This window comes from Equus przewalskii, chromosome X, assembly GCF_037783145.1.
Source record: "Equus przewalskii isolate Varuska chromosome X, EquPr2, whole genome shotgun sequence".
Taxonomy (NCBI): domain Eukaryota; kingdom Metazoa; phylum Chordata; class Mammalia; order Perissodactyla; family Equidae; genus Equus; species Equus przewalskii.
Genome location: NC_091863.1, coordinates 700,001 through 722,500, shown reverse-complemented (window position 1 = coordinate 722,500; position 22,500 = coordinate 700,001). Strand labels below are relative to the sequence as shown.

Here is a 22,500-nt window from a genome sequence, read left to right as displayed (position 1 = left end):
TTCTTCAAGGCAGTGACAGTTTTTACGTTCCTTCCAGCTCACCCCCGAAAAGACGTCCATGGCCATATTTTCCTTTCACGACCACGCCTGGGTTCTTCAGCTGGTTCCTCTCCTCTCCCTCCCATCGAAGCTCTCCCAGGACCCACCCGTGCAGGGGGTTGGGGCTTGGTTCCCCCTGCGAAGAAGCTGACAGGTTGCCTCAGGTCCGGGTGTTAAGGAGGGATGGCTCGTGGCGCCTAGAAAGGCGTGTTATTTTCGGCCTCCACCTGTGAATCGTGCCACCCGGCGCCTCCCATCCCCGTAATCACTGCAAAGTCAAATGTCGAATAAATGCATCCGTTTTGCCAATCCGGGCTGGAGAAAATGGGTCTTAAATTGAGGGGTTGGATCGGCCAGAATTGCTCTGATGGCCAATTTCAACACCGGAACAAAAGCAGAAACCCCCACAGAGCACGTCTCAGGATCGCGTTTTGCATCTCAAGAAAACATTTTTTTTTTTTTTTTTGCGTTTGCGAGGTTCCGATGACCTTCCCCATAATTACCTCTTTTCTTATCCTTTTTAGCGGGAAATAACGAGGACAAAGCCGGCGAAGCTGTGAGGAAGATAAAAGAAGAAACCTTGAATGACAGAGGTAACTCTTGCGTCCTCGAATGGTTCTCTTTCCTGGTCCGAGTCGGTGTTCACGGGCTGGGCCGCAGACCCTCCTGTGGGATTAGGGACAGGGCGGTGCAAGTGCACTGAGCGGGAGAGGTCTCTGATCCCTGCACTTCTCTTGGGCGTTTCTGGTCCTCACGGCAGCGTGAGCAATGGCGTCGAGCATGACACCACGACAGCATCGCTCGGCGTAGGCATCTACAAGGGAAGGCATTGGCACGTGCTGGTTGATCGCATCCCTGTGAAATCAGGACCCGCGTTCATTCCGTGTCCGTCTCCAGTGCCCAGGGCTCTCTGACACGCATCTTCACACGGGAACCTTTGGACGCCCCAGCCAGCAGGTGCATCTGCTGGTTGCTGGTTCTTGAGTGATGATAACTGCAACCGGCACCTGCCTGACCGAAGGATACTCAACTCTGCCCCGTAGAGAATCCCGTAGTACTCTACCTGTTTATTCCGCCTGAGGCACGCGTGCACGTCCCTCCCGTCTTTCCTGATTCCAAGCCTCTTTGAGTTCTCTCTGAGCAATGCTTGCGCGTGTGCCGTACGTTTAAAGGAGAGAAGACGCACGTCAGTGTCTTGGTCCATTGGATCCAAGATGGCGCCCACAAGCTGGGGATTCCCATCTCTGGGCTCACTGTGATTCATGAGACAGGAAGGAGAGCTGTTGTCCTCTGGTGTCCTTACTCCCCAGTCCAGGGCATGCGGGCACGTGCTGTCCTATGCTCTGCGAAGGCTGGGCAGTGTTGAAAGTCCCAGTGGCCTCCGACGCCCTTCATGGCCGTTCCCTTCCATCTTGGGACAGACCACCAAGGGGGCTTCCCCATCGCCCACGGCCTAGCTCTCTGTGCAATATCAGGCAGCCATTGCAGACGGGAGCTGTTTCCTTGTCTCTGTGACCTGCCCCCCGGGGCAGAAATGATCGATAGTTGTGACAGCCCATCATTGTCCCCGTCCTGTCTGCAGCGGTTCACGGAGGCACAGAGCATCCCAGCATGCATTTCTGGACCCGCCGCGCTGGCATCGCTGGGAGCACGTTAGAAATGCAGATTCCCAGCTCCGTGCCTTAGGACTCATGGGTGCGCCCGGGAATCCGCATTTTCACAGCCCTCTCGGGATCCCCATGCACCCCTAAGGTTAAGAACCACTGCCATCCTCAATGCACGAAACCGTACTTTCCAGACCAAAACAGGGGTCTCGCGAGAAATGTCTGGAGCACGTGTTCTTTTTTCCATGACTTTGAAAAAAAATCGGAATGAATTTTTTTTAAAAAAACGATAGTTTAAAGAAGAATTCACCAAAACGCGCTTATGTTGTCAACCTAACCAGGGAAGGAGAAAAGGTTCATTCGGGGCTACGTATGGCTGGCCTGGATGCATCGGAGGAAGGAGATTTCAAGAACGCCTTTGAACAAATTCCGTGGTGTCTTCAGTTCTGTACGTTGAGGTTCAGATTTGGGTGCAGAAAGCACTTGGATGAAAGGGAAAGGTCTTTGGCAGCCCTTCTGGGCCAGAGAGGAGGCTGCTGGGGCCGGCAGTGGGGCAGGGGATGGTTCTTCATCGCTGGGATGATGGTGTCCCTTCTGGAAGCAGGCGGGCCCCTCTCCTCAAACCTGTGACACGCCTGCGGCTCGTCTGCTCTTGTTTCTTCATGGCGAGCCCATTCCTGACGGTGGCTGCATCCAGAAGGACTGGAGGCGGCTGGACGGGGAGCTGGGGGGTTGTGGCCTGAGCCCGTGTGAACGTGGTCACTCCCACGGGGACAGGGGAGCTGGTCCAGCGAGGAGGTGAGCCCCTGATTCCACCCACACACACTCAGACTCACATGCACCCATTCACTTTTTAAGTTACTCTTGCGTGCCTTGGCCGAACGTGAGAGCAGCGCCATATTGGTTTTGCAACCTCAGAAGCCCGAGGTTGGGAAGTCGGTCGGTTGAGGTCCCAGCACGTCCACTCACGGTGTCGGGGGGGGAACCACCGTGAGACAAGTGGAGGATGCTGACGCCGGGCCAGGCGGGGGCGGTTTGGCTGTAGCCCTCAAACTGACCTTCTCCTTGGCTGAATGTGCAGCCAAGCTCGGGAGCCCCCGGACCCATGGTCCAGCCAACCCCGGGCCCACTACCCTGTGAGCGGGACCCACTGCCCACGGGCATGGCGGGTGCAGCAGAGGCTCCTGCAGGTGGCCAGCTGGGGAAGCCGTGTCTCCTTGCCCCTCGGTGGCCGTTGGTCAACACCCCTGCTTCCTCTTGGCACATCTCCCTACAAACACGGCCGGACCCCGCCTAGGTCAGGATGCTCTGCAGAACCGAGCTCCCCCAGCTCTGCGGACGGGCTTCTCTCTCGACCGGCTGCACCTCCTGGAGCCCCCGAGCTTCTCGTCCACACAGCCTGCAATTACCCCACTCAGCACGAGGCCAGAGGGAGCCCCACTTGTTCATTGCTTGTGGCTCTTCCCTAATTCCTGTAGCGTTGGGGAATCATGGCTGGGTGGATTCCTTTTTTTGGAGCAAGTAAGCACACGTCCTAACGACGTCAGCACATGACTGTCAAGAACACACTTATTTCTAAACACCTCGTACCTCTCTGCCTGCCATCCCCCCCGCCCCTTCTCTTCTCTGTCCTTCATCCTTTTTTCTTAGTTCTCGGTTGAATCCTTTCTCTTCTCTACTTTCTGGCACTTTCTGCCTTTGCAATCACTTGAGGTCCTATTTTGGGTGCAACGGGAGGGTCCCGGCACGCCAGCCTCCAGCTCATTGGAGCTCCTGGGGATGATAAATTTATGGCTGTTGTCGGGAACCGAGACGACAGGGCTCATCTCCCAATCTCGAGATTTTTCCGGGTAAGATTTTTAATACCTTATCATCACATATCCACAGTGGCAACACCTTGATGGCCCTCGAGTTATTATCTGCTGGTGAAACCTCTCTTATTTGGAGCAGATCGTCCTGCTAATTTATTTTTTAAAAAAATATCTGAACAACGTCACCAAAACAAGCCACAAAATGGCATAATGGGGTTCCAAGGAACCCAAGTGGGAACAGATAAGTATTTAAATGCTCTTGAAAGGACTTGAGGAAGGTAAATTCTGGTTTGTGCGTTTTTCCCGAGACTCACGGAAGCCGTGGTGGAATTCTTGAACCCTAAATCTTCGGGGTGATCCAACTGAAAACACGATGTCTGTCCTCTTCTTTAAAAGGGGAAAGATGTCCCTTGCTTTGGTCCCCATCCCACAGCTTCCATCGTCGGGAGTGTCTTCCTCACCAATTTAGATCTTTCCTGACGCCGTTCCGCCAGCAATACCTGGCTCCATCTTTATCGGGAAGAGGGACCGGCCGGTCGACGCATGTGCCTCCTTTAGGCATTACTTCTGGTTTGCTTTTATGGAAAGAAAACAGGGGTCCGCACCTCGTAAGCTTGACCTGTGTCAAGAAAGCCAACGGTGTGCACCTCGCTGCCAGATACTGGGAAACGCGTCTCGACGAACCGTCGTTATGGGGTTGTCCAACTAAATATAAAAAACACGGATTGGGTGTGAAAACCAAAAAAAAGGTAGTCTAAAGTCAGTATTCACTGTGGTGATGGGTGAGAAAGTCTCTGGAAGGTGGAAGGGCATCTACTCGTCTTCATCATCCAGGAGGGAATTCACACCTTGAAGGTGGACCCACCTTGAGGCGAGTAGACGCCTACCATGAGGCGAGTAGACACCTACCATCTTCGTTCTACTCGTAGATGGTCTGGTTTTGTAGAAATCAGAAGGAAGGTTGGCACGTTTGGAGACACGTGAGTGTAAGTGTTGATTGCGTAGATTTTTCGGTCCCCGTGTATCCCTTTTTCTTCATTGCAAAGAGTTCTTGACTCATAATTTCTACGATGAAGCAGTTGGCATGATGTTGTTGGCCAAAGTCAATGGTGTTCCCAAGAGACGTTTTAACCATATCCTGGACGTATATTTGGCCCCGCATGTGCGCGAGACCACCTTTATCTTCCTTATTTAGCGTAAAATGCCCCTTAGTGACTGCGTCATTTTTCATACCAGTCCTTTTAACTTTTTTCCACCTTCATTTTTAACCCAGTGTCCTGAGTTAGCCAGTGAGCCGGCACGTCCGGGTAGACAGATGATGGACAGGCGGACAGACCTGATTTCCTGCGGGTAATTAGGAGGTGGAGAAGGTCGTTGTGTCTTTTCCGGAGGCGTGGAAGGCAGAGCGCGGCGCTTTCTGAAAATTTAATCGGCTCTTAACGGCTCTCGCCGCGCATCCTTGTATGAAAAGCTCCGCGTTTCTCGGGGTCCTAACAATCGGTTGTAACCTTTCGAAGCCGTAGCAAGGTGGGCGCCCTGAGAAAGGGCGATCGTCTGGCTTGGTTTTCTTAGCCTCCCTATAAATACTGAGACGATTTTCACAAAATCCCACAGGGGCCAATTTTCCTTCTCCTATTGCCTGCCGCGTTCTCTTTCCCCTACCCGTAATTTACGCGCTCTTCTCACTCCCCACCACGTCGCTGCTCCTTTTGTCCTGTTTCGCCTCATTGTTTTTCTTTCCTTCGTGGGGGCGGAATCCTTGCATTCAGATCAGTTCCTTCGATCTCAAGATGCTCCGTGCTTTTAAACTCGAAAATCAGAGATCATCCACATGGTACAGTGTCTAAAACATTATTTGGGTATGGTACTTCCATAATATTTTTTTTTCCCCCTGTGGGGGAAATGAAGTCAACTTTAGTTGATATAGAATATAAACACATAGTAGAAAAGGTTTTTTTCTAAAAAAAAAAATATATAAAGTTTGAAGTATTAGGTAATGATATTTCAAACACTTAGATAAGACCCGGACGTATAGCCGTTCCTGGAACAGTCTCCTCGTTCAACGAGAAGGAACAGCATGTGCGTGAAATGCTGTGTGTCTGGATTCTGACGCCGAACAGCGGCTTGGCCAGCGTGTGCCTGATCCCGCACACGTCCGTATGGAGGGCTGTGCCTCCAGCCACCTCCCTTCGCACATCCGTGGTCCTCCACTTTGTATCCTCATCCGTGCGGTACGGGGTTTTGGGGGTACAGAACCCATGGCGTTAGCAAGTTAGAAATCTGTTAGAACCACCTGTTAGTGGATATTGGAAGCTCTCACCGCCAAGACGGTCTCCGTAAGGGACTATCCTATGCCTTGAAGATAAATATTTCTATTTCGTTTATTTGCAGGTTTTGTCATAAAGGCTTTTCTTCTGGCACAAAGTTTCTCTCTTTCTAGTGCCGTGTCAGGATTTGCATGATTTTTTTTTTTTTGAGGAAGATTGGCCCTGAGCTAGCTTCTGCTACCAATCCTCCTCTTTTTGCTGAGGAAGACTGGCCCTGAGCTAACATCCATGCCCATCTTCCTCTACTTTATATGTGGGACGCCCACCACAGCATGGCATGCCAAGTGGCACCATGTCCGCACCCAGGATCCGAACCAGCGAACCCCGGGCCGCCGAAGCGGAATGTGCGTGCTTAACCTCTGCACCACCAGGCAGGCCCCAGGATTTGCATGATGCTGAGGACCTGCAGATAGCAGATAACAGTAATCGCTCGCCTCGTTCCTGCCTGTAGATCGAAATTTCCACCCGCTGCCATTGCACTCCCGCCCGAGGCGCTTCCTTTAGCCTTGCGTTGACTGTGGGTCCGCGCACGATCAATTCCCGCAACTTTCATCCCTCTGATAATGTCACCTTCTTGCGTTCGACTTTGAAAGCTTTTTCCCTGGATCCAGAATTCTGGCTTGAAAACATCCCCAGGATATTAAAGCTGTTGTGACATGGACTTCTGGCCTTTTGTTCCGAATGAGACGTCAGCTACAATTATCATCAACATTTCCTGAATATTATGGGCCTTTTTATGTTCTTTTTTCTATTTTTTGTTTTCAGAGCCTTGATAATATTCCTAGGTGTTGTTTTTTTTATCCCCATGTTTATCCTGCTGGGGTTTAAAAGGTTTCCTTTCTCTGTATCTTTAGGTAGATGATTTTGATAAAATTTGGAAAATTTTTAGCCATTTTTTTTTTCAAATACTTTTTCTGCTCTGTTGTTCCCGTCTTGTCCTTATGGGTCTACAATTCCACGTACGTTAGATTGTGTGACACTGACAGTCCATTGAGGTCCCTTCATTTTATCCAACTTTATTTGGCTTTGGATGATTTCTCTTGACCCATCTCAAGTTCCCATGACTGGAGTTTGGTTTTCAGCCAAACAAACTGTATTTTTTTTTCAGCTTGAGAATTTGCATTTGGTTATTTTTAGGTTACCCATCTTTTCTTCGCGTTCTTTGTGTCTTCCCGCGTGGCGTCCATCTTTTCTTGTAGACTCTTTCCTTCGTAATGGTTATTTTAACGTCTTAAAATAGTTATTTTAAAGTCTGGATCTCGTGGAAGCTCGCCGAAAGGTCTCGTCAGGAGGAGTCTATTTCCGTTTTGCCGCGGGGCCTTGCGTGCGGCTCCTAATCTTGAGACACAGCCCTTTCTTCTAAGACGCAGCCCGTCTCGGGTTCCAGCCGAGAGTCCACAATTTCCACCCCGCCCTTCCACCTGGGCAAGACTCAGATGCCATCCTTTCTCCCCAAAACCAGTCATCTGTTCTCTTTATCCGTGTGCTTGTTTATCTTCCACATTGGCGGGAAATCCTATGATGTTTGTCTTTCTCGGTCTGACTTATTTCGCTTAGCGTAATACCCTCAGGTTCCATCCATGTTGTCACGAATGGCTCGATTTCATCTTTTTCATGGCTGAGTAGTATTCCATTGTGTAGACACCACATCTCCTTTCTCCATTCACCCATTGATGGGCACCTAGGTTGCTTCCACGTCTTGGCTGTTGTGAATAAGGCTGCGATGAATAAGAGTTCATGTATCTTTATGCATTCTTGTTTTCAAGTTCTTTGAATAAATACCCAGTAGGCTGGATGGCTGGATCATACGGTATTTCAGTTTTTAGTTTTTTTGAGAAATCTCCATCCTGCTTTCCGCAGTGAACGTGTTTTTTAAACTTCTTTTTGTGGAACAAGTTGTAAAAAAAACCCTCTTACCTCTAACACACATTCTTTCCTTGTGCCCAGGGGAGCGTAGACGGGGTCACTGTGGGATACTCACTCACCTGGCAGGTGTGGCCGGACCTGCCCATTTCTATATTTTTATTATATTTTTGAAACTATGCGACTTTAATTCTGGGCGCTGTTTTACGTTTACAGAAAATGGAGAAATCGATCTTAAATGCCTATGAATCAGCATGTCAACGTCCAGACCTACCTGGGACGTGGGTTTCTGCACAGGAGGGTGAATGACAGCGGACTTCATCTCCACTTTCTGAAAACTCCAGCTGTAACGTTACTCTCAGGGAGGGTCAGGGACGGGGTCGGGGTTAGAGGTCAGAGGTTCGATGGGGTTTAGAGGTTACAGCTATTCCAGTCTGACAGCCGGAGTCTCGAGCTTCCCTTTCCTCGGACTGGGGGTTGGGAGGAGCTTTAAGACATGCCGGGAGCTGAATGACTGATCTCCCATAATTTGCCCTGCAAATGCAATTCAGGCACATTTCTCAATTCCACCTATTAACGAGGACAGAGGCCGTTTTACAAGTTAATTACCCAGAAGATTATCAGCGGCTTGAGCGGCTCATATTGCATGCGCTGTTTCACAGATAAGAAATAATGAGGGTTGTTCCGGGAGGAAAAAAAAAAAAAAAAAAAAAAGATGGCTTTGTCAGCCCGGCGAGATAGTCGTATCCTGGCTGCTGTCCTGGCTTCATCTGCGAGACATAACCCAGGCCGTGGAGGGGCGGGGAGCCCGTGCACCGCGCGAGCACCGCCGACGCCCCACCTGGGAGACGTGAGGTTGACAGCTCCGTCCTGGGCGCGTGTCGAGATCCGAGTTACAGCTGGTCTCGGTCGTTCCCTTTAGTTTGCAAATTCCTCTGCCTCCCGCTGTAGCTTTAAAAATGATTAAACACCGTGAATAAAGCCGTTTCTTCTGAAATGCTGGCGAGGTGGAAATTTGGGGCTGTTTGCTCTGTTTCTCACACTCTGGAGCCCCAGATGCCTCCACAGAGATGGAATGTGTCCCAGGAGGTGTCCATGAGACCTTACTTTTTTCTTTTTTTTTTTGCAAAAGTGTGGGACAGGGTGGAGACCGGGCTCCCGCCTGACCCAGACAGAAGCAGGGGGTCCCCAGGAAGATGCTTTGCTCAGGGCAAGCTGACCCCTTTCTCAAGGGACTGAGCCCTGGGACTGTGGCACTGCCTCAGTTTCCATAAGGAGAAATTTGCAAGTCTTGTTATCATTTTCTTAGTGAATGATGATGCCAGTGGCGGGGGCTGCGCGGGTACAAGAGCTGGTGCATTTGAGCAGATCCTAAGAATTACCTAGAGATGCTCTCTGGGTTGATTGGTGGCCTCCCCAAAACATATCATCGATGGATGAACAGAGAAATGGAATGTGGTCTGTGCACACGGTGGAATATTACTCAGCCGTCAAAAAGGAAGGAGATTCTGACACAGGCCACAACATGGATGGACCGTGAGGCCGTGATGCTCAGTGAAAGAAGCCAGTCACCAAAGGACAAATCCTGTAGGATTTCAGTTGGGCTGATGGAAAAAGGTCTGCAGTTGGATGTGGATTGTACCACAAGCTTCGTGCCACTGGGGTCCTGCGGCCCATCCTGGTGGCCCCTTTGAGTGGGACCTATGGTGACCCCATAGGACTCGCTCTCTGGTGTTGTCCACAAACCTTATGACCCCACCAGCCCTGGGGGGATGGCCAGTCCCCATGGAGCCGCCTCTGTCCTCCTGTCATGGCCAGAGGTGTCCTCGGGAGTGAGCTGGGCCCCCGTGTCTTCCCCTGCAGGTAACAAAGTTCATGTTCTGGGGTGACGGGGGGGTTCCTGCAGGTTCCTTCCCTTCCAGGCAAGGATGGGGGTGCAGAGCGGCCAATGGTTTTCTCCAGGCGTTTCTGCTGTCTGACTTCTGATCTCCCCCGACCCCGGCCCCTTTGCACATCCTTGATCTGGTTGAGGTCTCAGCATCGTGGGACCTACCCCCGTCGCCCGCCCCATTTCCTCTGGAAACTTCCGCACTCGCGGTTCCTGCCACTTTATATGCCTCCATCCACGGCCTTGCTGCCTCAGCTGATAGTGGGGGTGGGAGAAGCCCCCTTTTAATAGTTCATTTTACTGATTAAAAACGGAATTTCCAGATGCCCAAACGCACGTTCGTTTGTGAAAGCTGCCCTTTTGAAGCATGTAGACAGAGAGGGGATTCGTAGCCAGGAACAAAATATTTTATCAACAACGAAATGGAGATAGATAGAAGGTGTCACTGTCTATGGAACACAGCCGAAATATGAAGAGAGTCGGTGTTGCTCTCCGTTCCTGTCCTGGTCATAAATGAAAAGAAAATTACGACCAGGCGCCCAGGGCATGAAGTATAAATTGGGAAGTAGGCGTATGAAAGGAGTAACATGGTGCGGAAATAAAATACCGAGTCGAAAGAACCCAGGAGCCGAAAGCAAAATCAATAATAATTTCTTTGAAGGAAAGGAAAGAATAATGATCCAGCAAGCAATTATTCATCTTTCCTCCCGCAAAAAAAAAAAAAAAAAAAAAAAATGCAAGAACAAAGCCAACCCTCCTCATCCAAGCTGCATAGACAAAGTCTGGCTTCAGCTGAGCGATCAAACTTCACTTGCAAAAGAAGCATGCAGGGTTCATTCCCCATCCCTTCGTTGCCGAGCCTCTAGAGAAATTAATTTCGTAGCAGTCGATGGAAGGCAGGAGGCGCTCCGTCTACACCCGAAGCGTGAATTGGACGGACGACAAACCGGATTCCAATCCTCGGCCTGGTTGGCTGGTTCTGGCTGCCCGGCACCCCTGAGATGAGAATGATCCGGTGGTGAGCGATCAGGGATGGATTAGTGATGTCTGCTGTGGCTACGGGGGCGGAAAGGACTGTGTCTCGTGCGTGTGTGCTAATTTCTCGCCCCTTTTTGGGGGGTTGTGTCCGAACCCCAAGAAGCCATAACTCTTTGGCTGGTTCCGGGACATCGTCCCAAGGCTCCGTCACGGCCTGGCCCTTCGTGTGCACTCGGCAAAATAATTTTTTAACGCCCTCCGATGGGTTCTTGCTCCCCGTGGGATTTGTCTTGTCGCGGGGGCGGCGAATGAAAGAACCGATGTCTCAAGCATCCATTCCTTTTCTGTGTTGCAGCCACCAACCCCGCTCCCCCAGCTCACACCTGTCCCCTTACCTGGTCCATACCCCCGCCTCCAAGCTGGCCTCCCAGCTTCCACGTTCTCCCCTCTCTGGCCTGGCCCAGCCTGGAGTCCGGAGGCATGCGTCTGCCTTACCTGCTTCAACCCACACGCGCAGGGTGCCCTTCGTGGCTCCTCCCCGTAGCTGCAGACGTGCACACGGGGTCTCTGCTTCTTGGCCGTTCTCTTCTTCCTCCTGACCATCCAAATCCTCCTCACCCTGGACTTCTGACCTTTCACAGCAGACCCCAAGGGAGCGGTCCTAAAGTCACGTGCCTCCACTTTCCGCTCCCTCAACTCCTTCTGGCTCATCGGTCTCACACGTCGCCCTGCGGTTGGTTTAACGGCGTCACTGATTTCTCTAGCCCTCGGCACGGCCCCTGGCACGTTAGAGGCACGTGAGGAGCACTGGCCCAAAGAACGTGCGGGAGAACATCTCGTAAACTGTGGGATCTCAGTGAATGACAGCCGCTCTGAGGAGGATTGTGATAATGGTGACAGTGATGGTGGTGATGATGATGGTGGTAATGATGGTGGTTGCAGTTGTGATGGTGATGGGGGTGATGGCAGTGGTGGTGATGATGATGGTGGTGGTGGTGATGCTGGTTTTCTTGTGGTGATGATGGTGGTGATGGTGGTGATGGTGATGATGGTGGTGATGGTGATGATGGTGGTTTTATGGTGGTGGTGATGGTAGTGATGATGGTGATGCTGCTGCTGCTGCTGCTGATGATGATGGTGATGATGATAGTCATGTTACCAATGGTGATGATGGTGATGATGGTGGTTTTATGGTGGTGGTGATGGTAGTGAGGATGGTGATGATGATGATGATGGTGATGATGATGGTGATGATGATAGTCATGTTACCAATGGTAATGATGGTGATGATGGTGGTTTTGTGGTGGTGATGGTGGTGCTTTTGTGGTGGTGATGATGGGAGAGATGGTGGTGGTGATGATGATGTTGGTGGTGCTGATGGTGGTGGTGGTGGTGGTGGTGATGTTGATGATGATGGTTTTGTGGTGATGATGATGGTGGTTTTGTGGTGGTGGTGATAGTGGTGGTGATGATGATGGTGGTGGTGATGATGATGGTGGTGCTGATGGTAATGTGATGATAATGACGGTGATGGTGGTGATGGTAATGGTAATGGTATGGATTATAGTGACGATGACGGTGACGGTGACGGTGATGGTGGTGGTGATGGTGATGATGATGATTGCGATGGTTGTAATAGTGATGATGATGATGACGGTGGTGGTGATGGTGATGATGATGATTGTAATAGTGATGATGATGGTGATGGTGATGATGATGGTGGATGTGACAGTGATGGTAATGGTGATGATGATGGTGGTGATGGGGATGATGATGATGATTGTGATGGTGGTGATGATGATGGTGATGGTGGTGATGATGATGATGATGATGATGATGGTGGTGATGGTGATGATGATGTTGTTGATGGTGATGATGGTAATAGTGATGATGATGATGATGGTAATGGTGATGATGATGCTGGTGTTGATGGTGATTATGAGGAGGGTGATGGTGATGATGATGGCAATGATTACTGCTCTCTTATTCACCATTGTTATTATCACATAAAATCACAACATTTTAGAGCTGATGCCCAGAGACGTTAATGGGCTCCCGGGGGATGCCCAGCTAACTGCTGGCCCTGAATGGCACATTCACGTCTGTCCTTCTACAATATGCTCTTTCATCTGAGCTACAGGAAAGACTCATTAATTCCGTGGCTTCACTGAGCCCTATGTTAGGATCATATTTAATTTAAGATAATTGTCAGAATGAATATCGGGAGAAGCGAATCTGAACTTCCGTCTGTCTGACCTTGGATGCGGTATTTCCTTAATTTTTAAACCTTCTCTCCCGAGTTGAAATTTTGCAACTTTCACTGCAAACTGAGAGCGTGGCCTTTTCCTCTGCCGCTCCCAGAAATGAATTAATTCGTGTTCATATTCATTTTTGCTTGATCCCTTTGTCCCTTGGTGAGTAGGTTTCCGGTAAGAAATTTGACCGAACGTCGCCTTTGTCCCCGGACAATCTTCTCTTCCCTAGAGCGTTGATCGGACACCATCAGAGTCGGAGATGCTTTGTGTTCATCGTAACACAGTCTCTCACGACATCAAACGAGGAATCCCTCGGTCACTTCTCAACTTTCTTAGATGGCAGCTGCCATTGTAGCCCCGCCTCTCCGTTCTCCTTGCGGCTCGAGTTTGCACGTGATAAAATACTTATTTTTTTTAAAGCCCTTTCTCAGTGAAGCCCGTTACGTCCCAGATGACTTCTGCGTGTGGACACGCGGACCCAGAGACAGGACACTTCCCCCACGGAAATGCAAGTCACGGAGAATCGATTTTTCTCTTCCTTCTGTCCAAGAAAGCAACCAGCTGAGGGTTGTAAAGCGATTCGGGGTGGGGAATGATGGGTTCTCTCTCTTTTTCTTTTCTTTTTCTGAGTCCTGTTTCCTCCAAATCCGGATTCTGTGAATCCTAATAAGCACCTACTTTTCTTCGGGAATGTGCCCTGCTGTTATACCCTGGAAAAATCATGGCGTACAGCCTTCCGTGGATAATTCCTGAGGTCCGCTCTTCACTGGGGAGATCTCTGTGGCACTTCCTTGATTTTAGACCGTTCCGGGGTCCCTGAGTCTGATTCTCTGTCATTGCCACCTCCTCCTCCTGGGGCCCTGAAGACGCTGGCCTGGTCCGACATTCTCCTCCCTGCCCATCTTTCCATCGATGCTCACGCCGCCAGACTCACGGGTCCTCCCTTCCTCCAGCCAACCCAACGGCTGTGGTCGCGGGAGCTCCGAGAACCCTTCTGCAAAGGGGGTGGCGGTGGTGTTTCTGAATATTTTAATGAAGCCGGACGCGTCTAGAAGGGCCCACAGGACCTCCGCAGCCATCTTCCAGTCCACGTTCTGCCCTCTGCAGGGGAAGGCGGTGCTGTTGGCCATCCAAGCCATGGGTGACATGAGAACACGTCCCCGTGGAGCTGGCGGCTTCTGAAAAACGCCGCTCCCCAGCCCCCTGCCACCACTCCAGATTCGCACGTCCAGACTCTGAAGCCGGTCGCGCACCCATCACGTTGGAACGTTCTAGAAGGATTCTGTCGCATGGCTGCTGTGCTGTCGTGGCTCCTTCCTGGGGACCCGCCATGCTCTGGCCCATCGCTGGGATGACAAAGACGCTGTGTTAATCAACCCTCACTCTTAGGGACCTTACAGTGAGGTGGTGGTGTGGGGGCGTGGGGTGGGGAAAATACGCTAATACCAATTGGGGTTTTGCCTGTCGCGCCTGTCCCTCATTTAGAGTCATTCTTTGTCTTCTCTGCACGTGGCTTTGAAATTCTCAAATTTGACACCCCCCCCCCGCCCCCCGATTCCCTGAGTTTGCCCAGAAGCGATGGATGAAGCCAGACCAGGCTGCCTTCCTGGGGTCACTCTCCGTCCCTTGGCGAGACCCCCCCCCCCGTGAGTGTTTGTGTGTTGGCGTTGCACACTGCCTTCCCCCCAGCTGGCAATATCCATCAAGAGCCGCTTCCCCTCCCTCCATGGCTTCATCTGGGGCCCGGGGCCTTATTGGAGGCTGTGTCTGCCGTCTGGGGTGGGGATCGATCCCGGGCCATAGGTGGGCAGTGAGCGGGCTCCTCACAACCAGACGGCCTTGTAGAGGAGACGTGCATTCAATGCTCACGCCCACCTGGGGGACAGACCGTCCTCACCGTGCTCTCCCAGATTTGAGGACGCGCGTGCCCAGCGTGGCTGTGACTTCTCCCGTTGGCTCTCCGGAAGCCCTGCCTTCGCTTCCCGTTCGTTCTCGTTTACTCTTTCTTGCTGCCCTCCTCATGCGTAACAGCTAAACGTCAGGGGCCCAAACAAGGAACGCAGGAAAACAAAACAACACACCTCGTTTCTGGTAGAGCGTCTATTCCGCTTTTGTGGAAATCAGCTGGCGCTCTCAGAAACGTGTGGATGGACGCCTGATGTAGACACACGCATTCCTTACAGGGTGTGTCAGTGTCCTGGGGCCGCCGTAACACGTTACCCCAAACTAGGGGGCTTAAACCCCCGGGATCCGTCCTCCCCCGTCCTGGAGCCCAGAGTCTGAGGTCAAGGGTCGCAGGGCGGTGGAGTGAGCAGGACTTGTGGGGCTGGAATGCAGGCCTTATCAGGGCCTTAGGGTCCCCAGGGCGCCTGGAACAAAATCCTGCAAACTGGGTAGTTTGAACCCCAGGGGTCCACCCTCCCCAGTCCTGGAGCCCGGAGTCTGAGGTCGACGGTCACAGGGCCACGCTCCCTCCGGAGGCTCCAGGGGAGGGTCCCTCCTGCCTCTTCCGGCGTCCGGGACTCCAGGGTCCCTGGGCTGGTGGCCGCCTCCCTCCCGTCTCTGCCTCCGTCCTCACGGGGCCCGTCTGCATCTGCGTCCAAAATTCCCTCTTCTCGTGAGGACACCGAGTGACTGGATTTAAGGCACGCCCTAGCCCTGCGCGACCTCACCTCATCCGAGTGCATCTTCCAGAGAAGCCCACGGGCCCCGGTCCAGGGTGCACGCCTCTGCTCGGGGGGCCAAGTTCAACTGGCTACACCCAACGCCCGGGCCCGAATCGGGATGGCCGTCACATCTCCAGACTCTCGATCTGGACACGTGGGGTCACAGCCTTTTCCCCCCGGCCGCCACGTCCGTCCTCAAGACATCGTCCTATTCGGGTGACAAACGGCAGCCTTGTGGAGGATGCTGGCTCGCATCGCCGTTCCCTCTGACAATTCTCTTTGGTTTGTGACGAGCGCACACACACAACCCTCCAACTTACGATGCCCCAGATGCATTCTGCATTCGGCCCCCCCCCGCAGGGTCCCCAGAGAATTGACCGCTTCAGCAAGAAAGGAGTCCCAAGGTATCCCCTTTCCGTGGCCGCTTGGCGGTCAAGCCCTGGGGCCCTCAGCTGGAAATTCAGCCTCGTCCCCTTTTTGCAGGGTCCTCACAGCCCAGAGACTCTGTCTGGCCACAGACTCTCTGCACAGCTCTTCCTTTAGAGACGTCACGGTGGGATGCGGTGCAGAGGATTTCCCGCTCCTCAGGCAAAGCATTCAAGCTCAACGGACTTTGCAAAGCACTTCTTGCCGTGGGAGGCGAGGAGGGGGCCGGCTCTTTGCAACAGGACGAGTGGGCTGTTGCCATCTGGAGCCAGCCCTGGTCACGGCGAGCTGCATGCCTCTGAAGCCGGCAGAGAGGACCTTGCATTTCTCTCTCGGGGTCCAGAAAGCGCCGGGTGGGGGGCATGGGGAGTGAGCGGGTGCCGTTCTTCAAATGCTTGAGCCGCCAACGACTTGCTTTCCTCGTAGACAGCTGGTGTGCAGAGGGGTTGTTTGCGGGGACTGTCCCCCGTCCCGCTGCTCATTCCTCGGGAGCCTGAGGATGCAAATTGGAGGGTCCGTGTCTGACCTCGTTCTGGATGACCGGGGCCGCGGGGGCATCCCTGAGTCTTAACCCGACTCCTGTGGGGCAGGAGGGGGTTCTTGGCCATCAATCATTTTCAGGAATACAAAAAGGATGGGAGGGTCCTCGCCCTTCCCTCTTTTCCAGGAGCACTAAGGACTGAATATTTGAGGCCCCCAAATCCACCTTTGACCCCCAGTGGGGTGGCATTAGGAGCGGGGCTCCCTGTGGGAGATGATTGGCGGTTCGATGAGGTCAGGAGGGGTGGGCCCCCCGTGACGGGGATGAATCAACTCCCCGAGACAGACCTGATTCAAAGGAAATTCTTCCAAAGGGCGTCTCGTCTGCTCACGTCTTCTTTCTGCACCAGGCGGGTGGTTGTAAGGGTTTCGCACAACCACGGCGTCCGTTGCCTACAGTTCCGACGGAGGCATCACAACCTTCAGACAAAATTCATTTTGCTCTTTCTGCCCCCGCCCTTACGCACCGGCTCTCGGAATGCAACGCTGGCTTGGATCCTTCGGGAGCCGCCGAAGCCAAAGGCTAATAAATTCATGCAAAAGGGGAGCATTTTTCGCTCGGGAGGTGAACAAGGGCTCTCAGAAGGGGTGGTGGGTGGGCCTCGACGGAGGAAAATCAGACCCCACAAAAGCAAAAGGTGGAGTGCTTTCCCGGGGTTTTAGTTTCCGTGGAAGGCGAGTGTGCTTGTCAAAGTATTCTTAAACGGGAAATACACGCAAGAGTTTGATGGACACGAATGATCTTCTGGGTTTCGTAGCAACTATTTGAGTTTCAAGAGGCCTTTAAAATTTTTTATGATGAATATTTTCATATTCATTTATTTCATATATATTTCATGTGTGTAAAATAGAGCGAGAAGGGCTGGCCCGGTGGTGCAGTGATTAAGTTCCCACGCTCCACTTCGGCGGCCCAGGGTTCGAGGGTTCGGATCCCGGTGTGGACCAACACACGGCTCATCAAGCCATGCTTTGGCGGCATCCCACATACAAAATAGAGGAAGATGGGCACAGATGTTAGTTCAGCGGCACTCTTCCTCGGCAAAAAAAAAAAAAAAAAAAAAAAATCCCCACCATGGAGAGAATGATATAAAGATCCTTGTAGACCTGCCGTGTAGTTTTATCACATCTCAACATTTTGCTAAATTAGTCTCAGGTTGTGTGTTTGCATGTGTGAAATAACACATTTCCGATGCGATGCCCTCCTGTGTGTCCTCTCCAGTGATTGCGTGAGTACGTGAAAAAGTGACGATATATCTCAGGTCAGTGGGAGAAATTTGAAATCTGGTCTTGCATGGTTTACCTGTTCTTTATCTTCCGTTCATTCGCAGGCTGGAGGAGGAAGATGTATTTTTCCCCGTCCTTATTTTCAGTTCCCAAATGATGCTTCCGTTTAAAACTAATTATCGAAGGAAACAGCATCTCTCTCTCTCTTTCTGCCGAAGGAAGTCGTGCTGTGCAAGCCGGCGTCGTGGCGTTAGCAGTTTCTGGTCCTCTCTGAGGCCGGCTCTGCCTTTCCCCAATGGGGTGCCTCTCTCTGAAGCCGGGGTGGGGTCTCGGTGCTTGTAAAATGGCCTCATTCAGACCAGGAATGGGTCCCGGGCATCTTCACCAAACCTCAGAGTTGGCCGTCCGGGGGGCCGAGTTTGACTCTGTGCTCACTCACACTTCACAGAGCCGTACGCTCTATTGAGAACATCGGAAATAAAAATGATGCAGAAATGCAACGGCAGGGAATTATCTTAGCCATTTTTTATTTATTTATTTTTATTTTTTGAGGAAGATTGGCCCTGAGCTAACTGCTGCCAATCCTCATTTTTTTTTTTTTTTTTTTTTTGCGGGTGGTGGGCCAGGCCCCTCTTCTTGGGTCACGAGGATCCACCCACTTTCCTCCCCATGACGTGGCCACCTGGAACCGTCTACAGTTCTGGGAGCTCCCGATTTCCCGGATTAAGGATCGTGCCTGTTGGGATTTGTCCATCTCAACCCATTTTGGGGGACAATCCCAGGTCTATCCTCAGAGCTGGGTGGCCCCGGGGGTTTGCTAAAGGTTGGAGGTCGGAAGGTACCATATTCCAGGTGTGTTATGGGGACAAGCTCTTAGGATGAACTCTTTGAACGTATAGGAAGGAAGGAAAAATTGAGGAAAGGAGGATTAAAAAAAACCCCGAAAACTCAGCATGTTGACAGTGCATAGTCTTACGAAAGGTCTACCATCTTTCTCCTGGGATCCTGTTTCTCTTTCTTCTTTCCACACACGGGCAAAGGACCCGTCCCGAATGCTAATAGACCAATCCGTCTTAACAGAACAGAATAAGCAAATTTCATTGGTAATGATTCCAGATATTGCAACTTAGCCATTACAAAATGGCCACTTGTTGGGTTTTGGGGATAATGTCAAAGATAATCCCTAATTATCTGAAAAAAAAAAAAATATCCAAATACTGGTCCGTTTTCTGGCTCCACATCTGCACGAGGCTGGATAGCCTTCGACGGAAACAACACGTTGCGACAGACGGAAGGCAGAAGTCGGCGGGAGACCCCGGCTGTCTTCTCGGAGGCCCCACATTTGCAAAAACATGAGACATTTTTTCAGCGTCTTCACTGTCTTTCAATGTCTTCAAGAACCTTCCAGTTGACACCCAGGAACTAGAGGCCATGACTTCAACCTTTGACCTCCAAGGAGGCAGCTGGGTTCTCCTGTCCGCTCTGCAGCCCACCTCTTGCAATGGGCTCAGAGTCTTCGTTCTGGACAAACCCAGTCCCAGCGGGGTCTCCCCATTGACCTCTACACCTGAGCTCCTGCACCGGCAACAAAGCCCGTCGCCCGCCCTGCCCGGAGTCTCTGCATTAGAGGTGGTGCGGGCAAGGCAGCTGGTGCCCTGGAAGGTGCCCAGAGAACGCTCCTGATTAGCATGGCGGGAAGATGCTGGGGTCTCTCGGAGCCGCCATCTCCGTGAGCCGCCATATGCAAAAGGTCTTATTTACACCTGTGGCCATTTTATGTGGCTTTATCCACGGAGGGAGGGGTTCTGTGGTGGTTGGAGATGGCCCTCCAAGGAGGTGTGGCTCGCTGGAGGGGCCCAGAATGTTCTGGAAGAAATAGCTCCACGGAAGACCCCTGGAGGGAGAAGATGGCCGGGTAGAGGGAAGCGCTGGATCCTACGTCACTGGTCCAGAACTGTTGGTTGGGTGTTAAGAAATAACAACGTGGGGGCCGGCCTGGTGGCACAGCAGTTAAGCATGCACGTTCCGCTTTGGCAGCCCGGGGTTCGCCAGTTCAGATCCCGGGTGTGGACATGGCCCCGCTTGGCACGCCATGCTGTGGTAGGCGTCCCACATAGAAAGTAGAGGAAGATGGGCATGGATGTTAGCTCAGGGCCAGTCTTCCTCAGCAAAAAAAAAAGAGGAGGATTGGCAACAGATGTTAGCTCAGGGCTAATCTTCCTCAAAAAAAAAGAAAGAAAGAAAGAACAACGTGGGTGCACATTACAGTCATGCACGGGCATGGAACTTGTTTCACTGGAAGCGTCTGTGATGGGCGCCCGTGAAGGGCTGTGTTGTGTGTGCGTTTCACAGGGAGAAGCTGAGTTCAGCGTACGGGACGTGCATGAAATAGTCGTTTTATTCTCCTTCTTTTCGTGAACCCGTTCTGCGTGGCTCCCCAGAGCGGTGGCGGGCTTCCTGCTCCTGGATGCAATGTGAGTTTTTCTGGAGGGTTAGCTTGGAGATTGACCAGCTGTGAGGTTCGTCCTCCAGCCAACTCCAGGTCCTTCTCTTCTGATTTCCAAGAGATTTCCGTGACGGCGTAGCGGGAAGACGTGCATCTGGGTCGTCATCCTGGGAGCACTCCAGCCTGTGAAGGGCTCTCCCATTTGGTGCGATATCACGGCAGAAAACAAACACACCCCACGTTGGTGTAAGTGGCATTTTTTTTTTTTTTAAGAAGGCAAAACCATGAACCAAAAAAAATCCAGGGAGGGAGAGAGGTGGCGGCGTTTTGCATTTTCTTTTCTTTTTTTTTTTTTTTGCAAACGTCTTACATTTTTGCAAATGTGGGGTTTCCGAGAAGACAGCCGGATCCTCCCGTCGGCTTTTGCATTCAATCTGTTGTTTCTGTTGAAGAAGATCCAACCTCGCGAAGATATTTAGCTGGAAAAAAGAGGAGGGTGTTGATAGCTTTTTTTTTTTTCAGATAATTGTGGATGATCTTTGACCCCATCCCAAAAGCCAACCAGGGGTCATTTCCTAATGGCTAAGTCGCGATGTGGAATCTGGAGTCAAAATCCGTGAAATATTCTTGTTGTGTGCAATGAACATTGATTGGTGGATATATCATCTGGAAAAGACCGTGAGCTCGTGGGTCCTTTGGAAACTACGGGCTCCCCGAGTCATGGAGGTCTTCCAAACGTTGACACATTTCATTCTCCAACATCCTGGAAAAAAACATAAAAAAAAAAAAAAATCACATTTGTTGGTCTAACCGCTGACCTCATCAGAAGAGCCTTCAAGCCTTGGGAAGCTCTCCAGCTCCCGGTGGCAGATACGAGTTTTCCCAAAAACCCTAGTTTTCTCTCGAAAACCTTGCCGCTTAGCCAGCCAGCCGGCGTGCACAGATGCATCATTTTGGCTCCCCCCCCCCCCCCGTCGTGTCCCGCAGGGCATTGAAAAATGCGGCTCCTTCAAGGTCAGACAATAATTCAGTTAATTCCTATTGGCTTCCTCGGGGGCGTTTTTAGGTGAAACACGCATTGTGTTTGCTGTCGGGGGCCCAGTGGTGACGCACGCAATATGCATGCTAATGCAACCATCCTTTGCCCCGTGACCCTTCTGCACCGTTCGTGCAGATACCGACGCCGTGCAGAGGGTGCAAACGCTTTTAGGAGGAGGACGTGAATCATTTTGACCTCGTGGCCCCCCCCCCCAAGAGGTGCAGCCCTACTTTGAGGAGGCTGATCTGAGGAGGGGTGAGTTTTGGTTCAACCTCCCCGACACCCATCATGGCGGACAAGCTTTAGAAGGACGGCGCCCTCTGCAGGCCCTAGGAGGGGACCCTCCCTGGAAGGACCCGCCCTTGGGGACTGCTTAGGACACCTTCCGACCGTCTTTCTGTCCTTCCTCTCCCCCAGGCGTTTTGGCTTTTTCGTTTGGTGTCTCCTTCCGTTGGGTAGGTCCCACGATGCTTTGCCTCTCGCCGTCTCACGACTGGATGCGCTGAGAGATGTTTCGTCCATCCTGTCCCGCGCCGTCCCCGGGGTACGTCATTAAACTGGAGGATACTGATCCATGGTCACGTCCGAGGTGGATGCATTGCCCTTGGACCCCAGGACTGGAGTTGCCACTCCTGTGTTGCAATTGGGAAGCCCACTCTTTTTCGTCTCCTCTCCCTTTCTAGATCCATCTTGTCAGACTAAACGCATGGAGGTGCTCGATTTCGATAATCTTCTGCTCCTCCGACTGGGGTTGAGTACCTCATGCTTCAAAGAAAACCCCAATTCGTAAAAGCCACAGGGTAATCTTGAGTGTAAGAACGTGGAAGATGTGGCTCGAAGACCTTGGTCGCCTTCCCTGAAATGTCACCAGGCCATCGGGGACTCCAGAGGGGGCTGTCTGGTTGCCACCCACACTGCCACCCCTCTGCCTGTGCCCGGCCTCCCACCCATCCGCTGGGTCCATGCTTGCTGAATGCTCTCGCGAATCCTGCTCTACGGGTGGAATGGAAGTAGGGGAACTCGTCAACCGTAGCGTTCAGACTCAAGCTGGAGAGTCTTTGCTCTTAATTAAAGTCCCCGATGAAGACCTGGCTCCAGAAGACCCATCCACGGTCACGTACGTCTTGCAGAGGGCAGGCTGTCCTCTCAGCCTTGAGATGCACCTAGGAAACCAGCCCAGACGGTCAACGGATGCCACGGGGCCCTCCAATCCTGCACCACCCCCCGGGTTCCATGGCTGGAGGATGGCGGCACATCCCAACGGGAAGGCGTGGGTGCCAGGCGACCCCGGTGTTGCGTTGTCATCATGCGCGCCGTTCACTGCATGGCCTCCCGGGGCGTGTTTCAGGATGCCGACTGTGGTGGAATTTGTAAAACTGGGTTTCGTTGTGATG

General features: G+C 52.0%; 1 protein-coding gene across 3 annotated transcripts in view; it reads left to right on the top strand.

Annotated features, from left to right (window-relative positions):
* The window catches only part of DHRSX (dehydrogenase/reductase X-linked), a 136,280-nt gene that overhangs the window by 33,101 nt on the left and 80,679 nt on the right, over positions 1 to 22,500 (top strand). For all 3 annotated transcript variants that reach the window (XR_011536002.1, XR_011536001.1, XM_070604885.1), the window contains exon 3: positions 564 to 632. Coding sequence is in view for 1 of the 3 variants with exons in the window: in XM_070604885.1 (XP_070460986.1) it covers positions 564 to 632 (69 nt within the window). In the remaining 2 variants the exon portion in view is untranslated. The remainder of the gene's footprint in view (positions 1 to 563; positions 633 to 22,500) is intronic.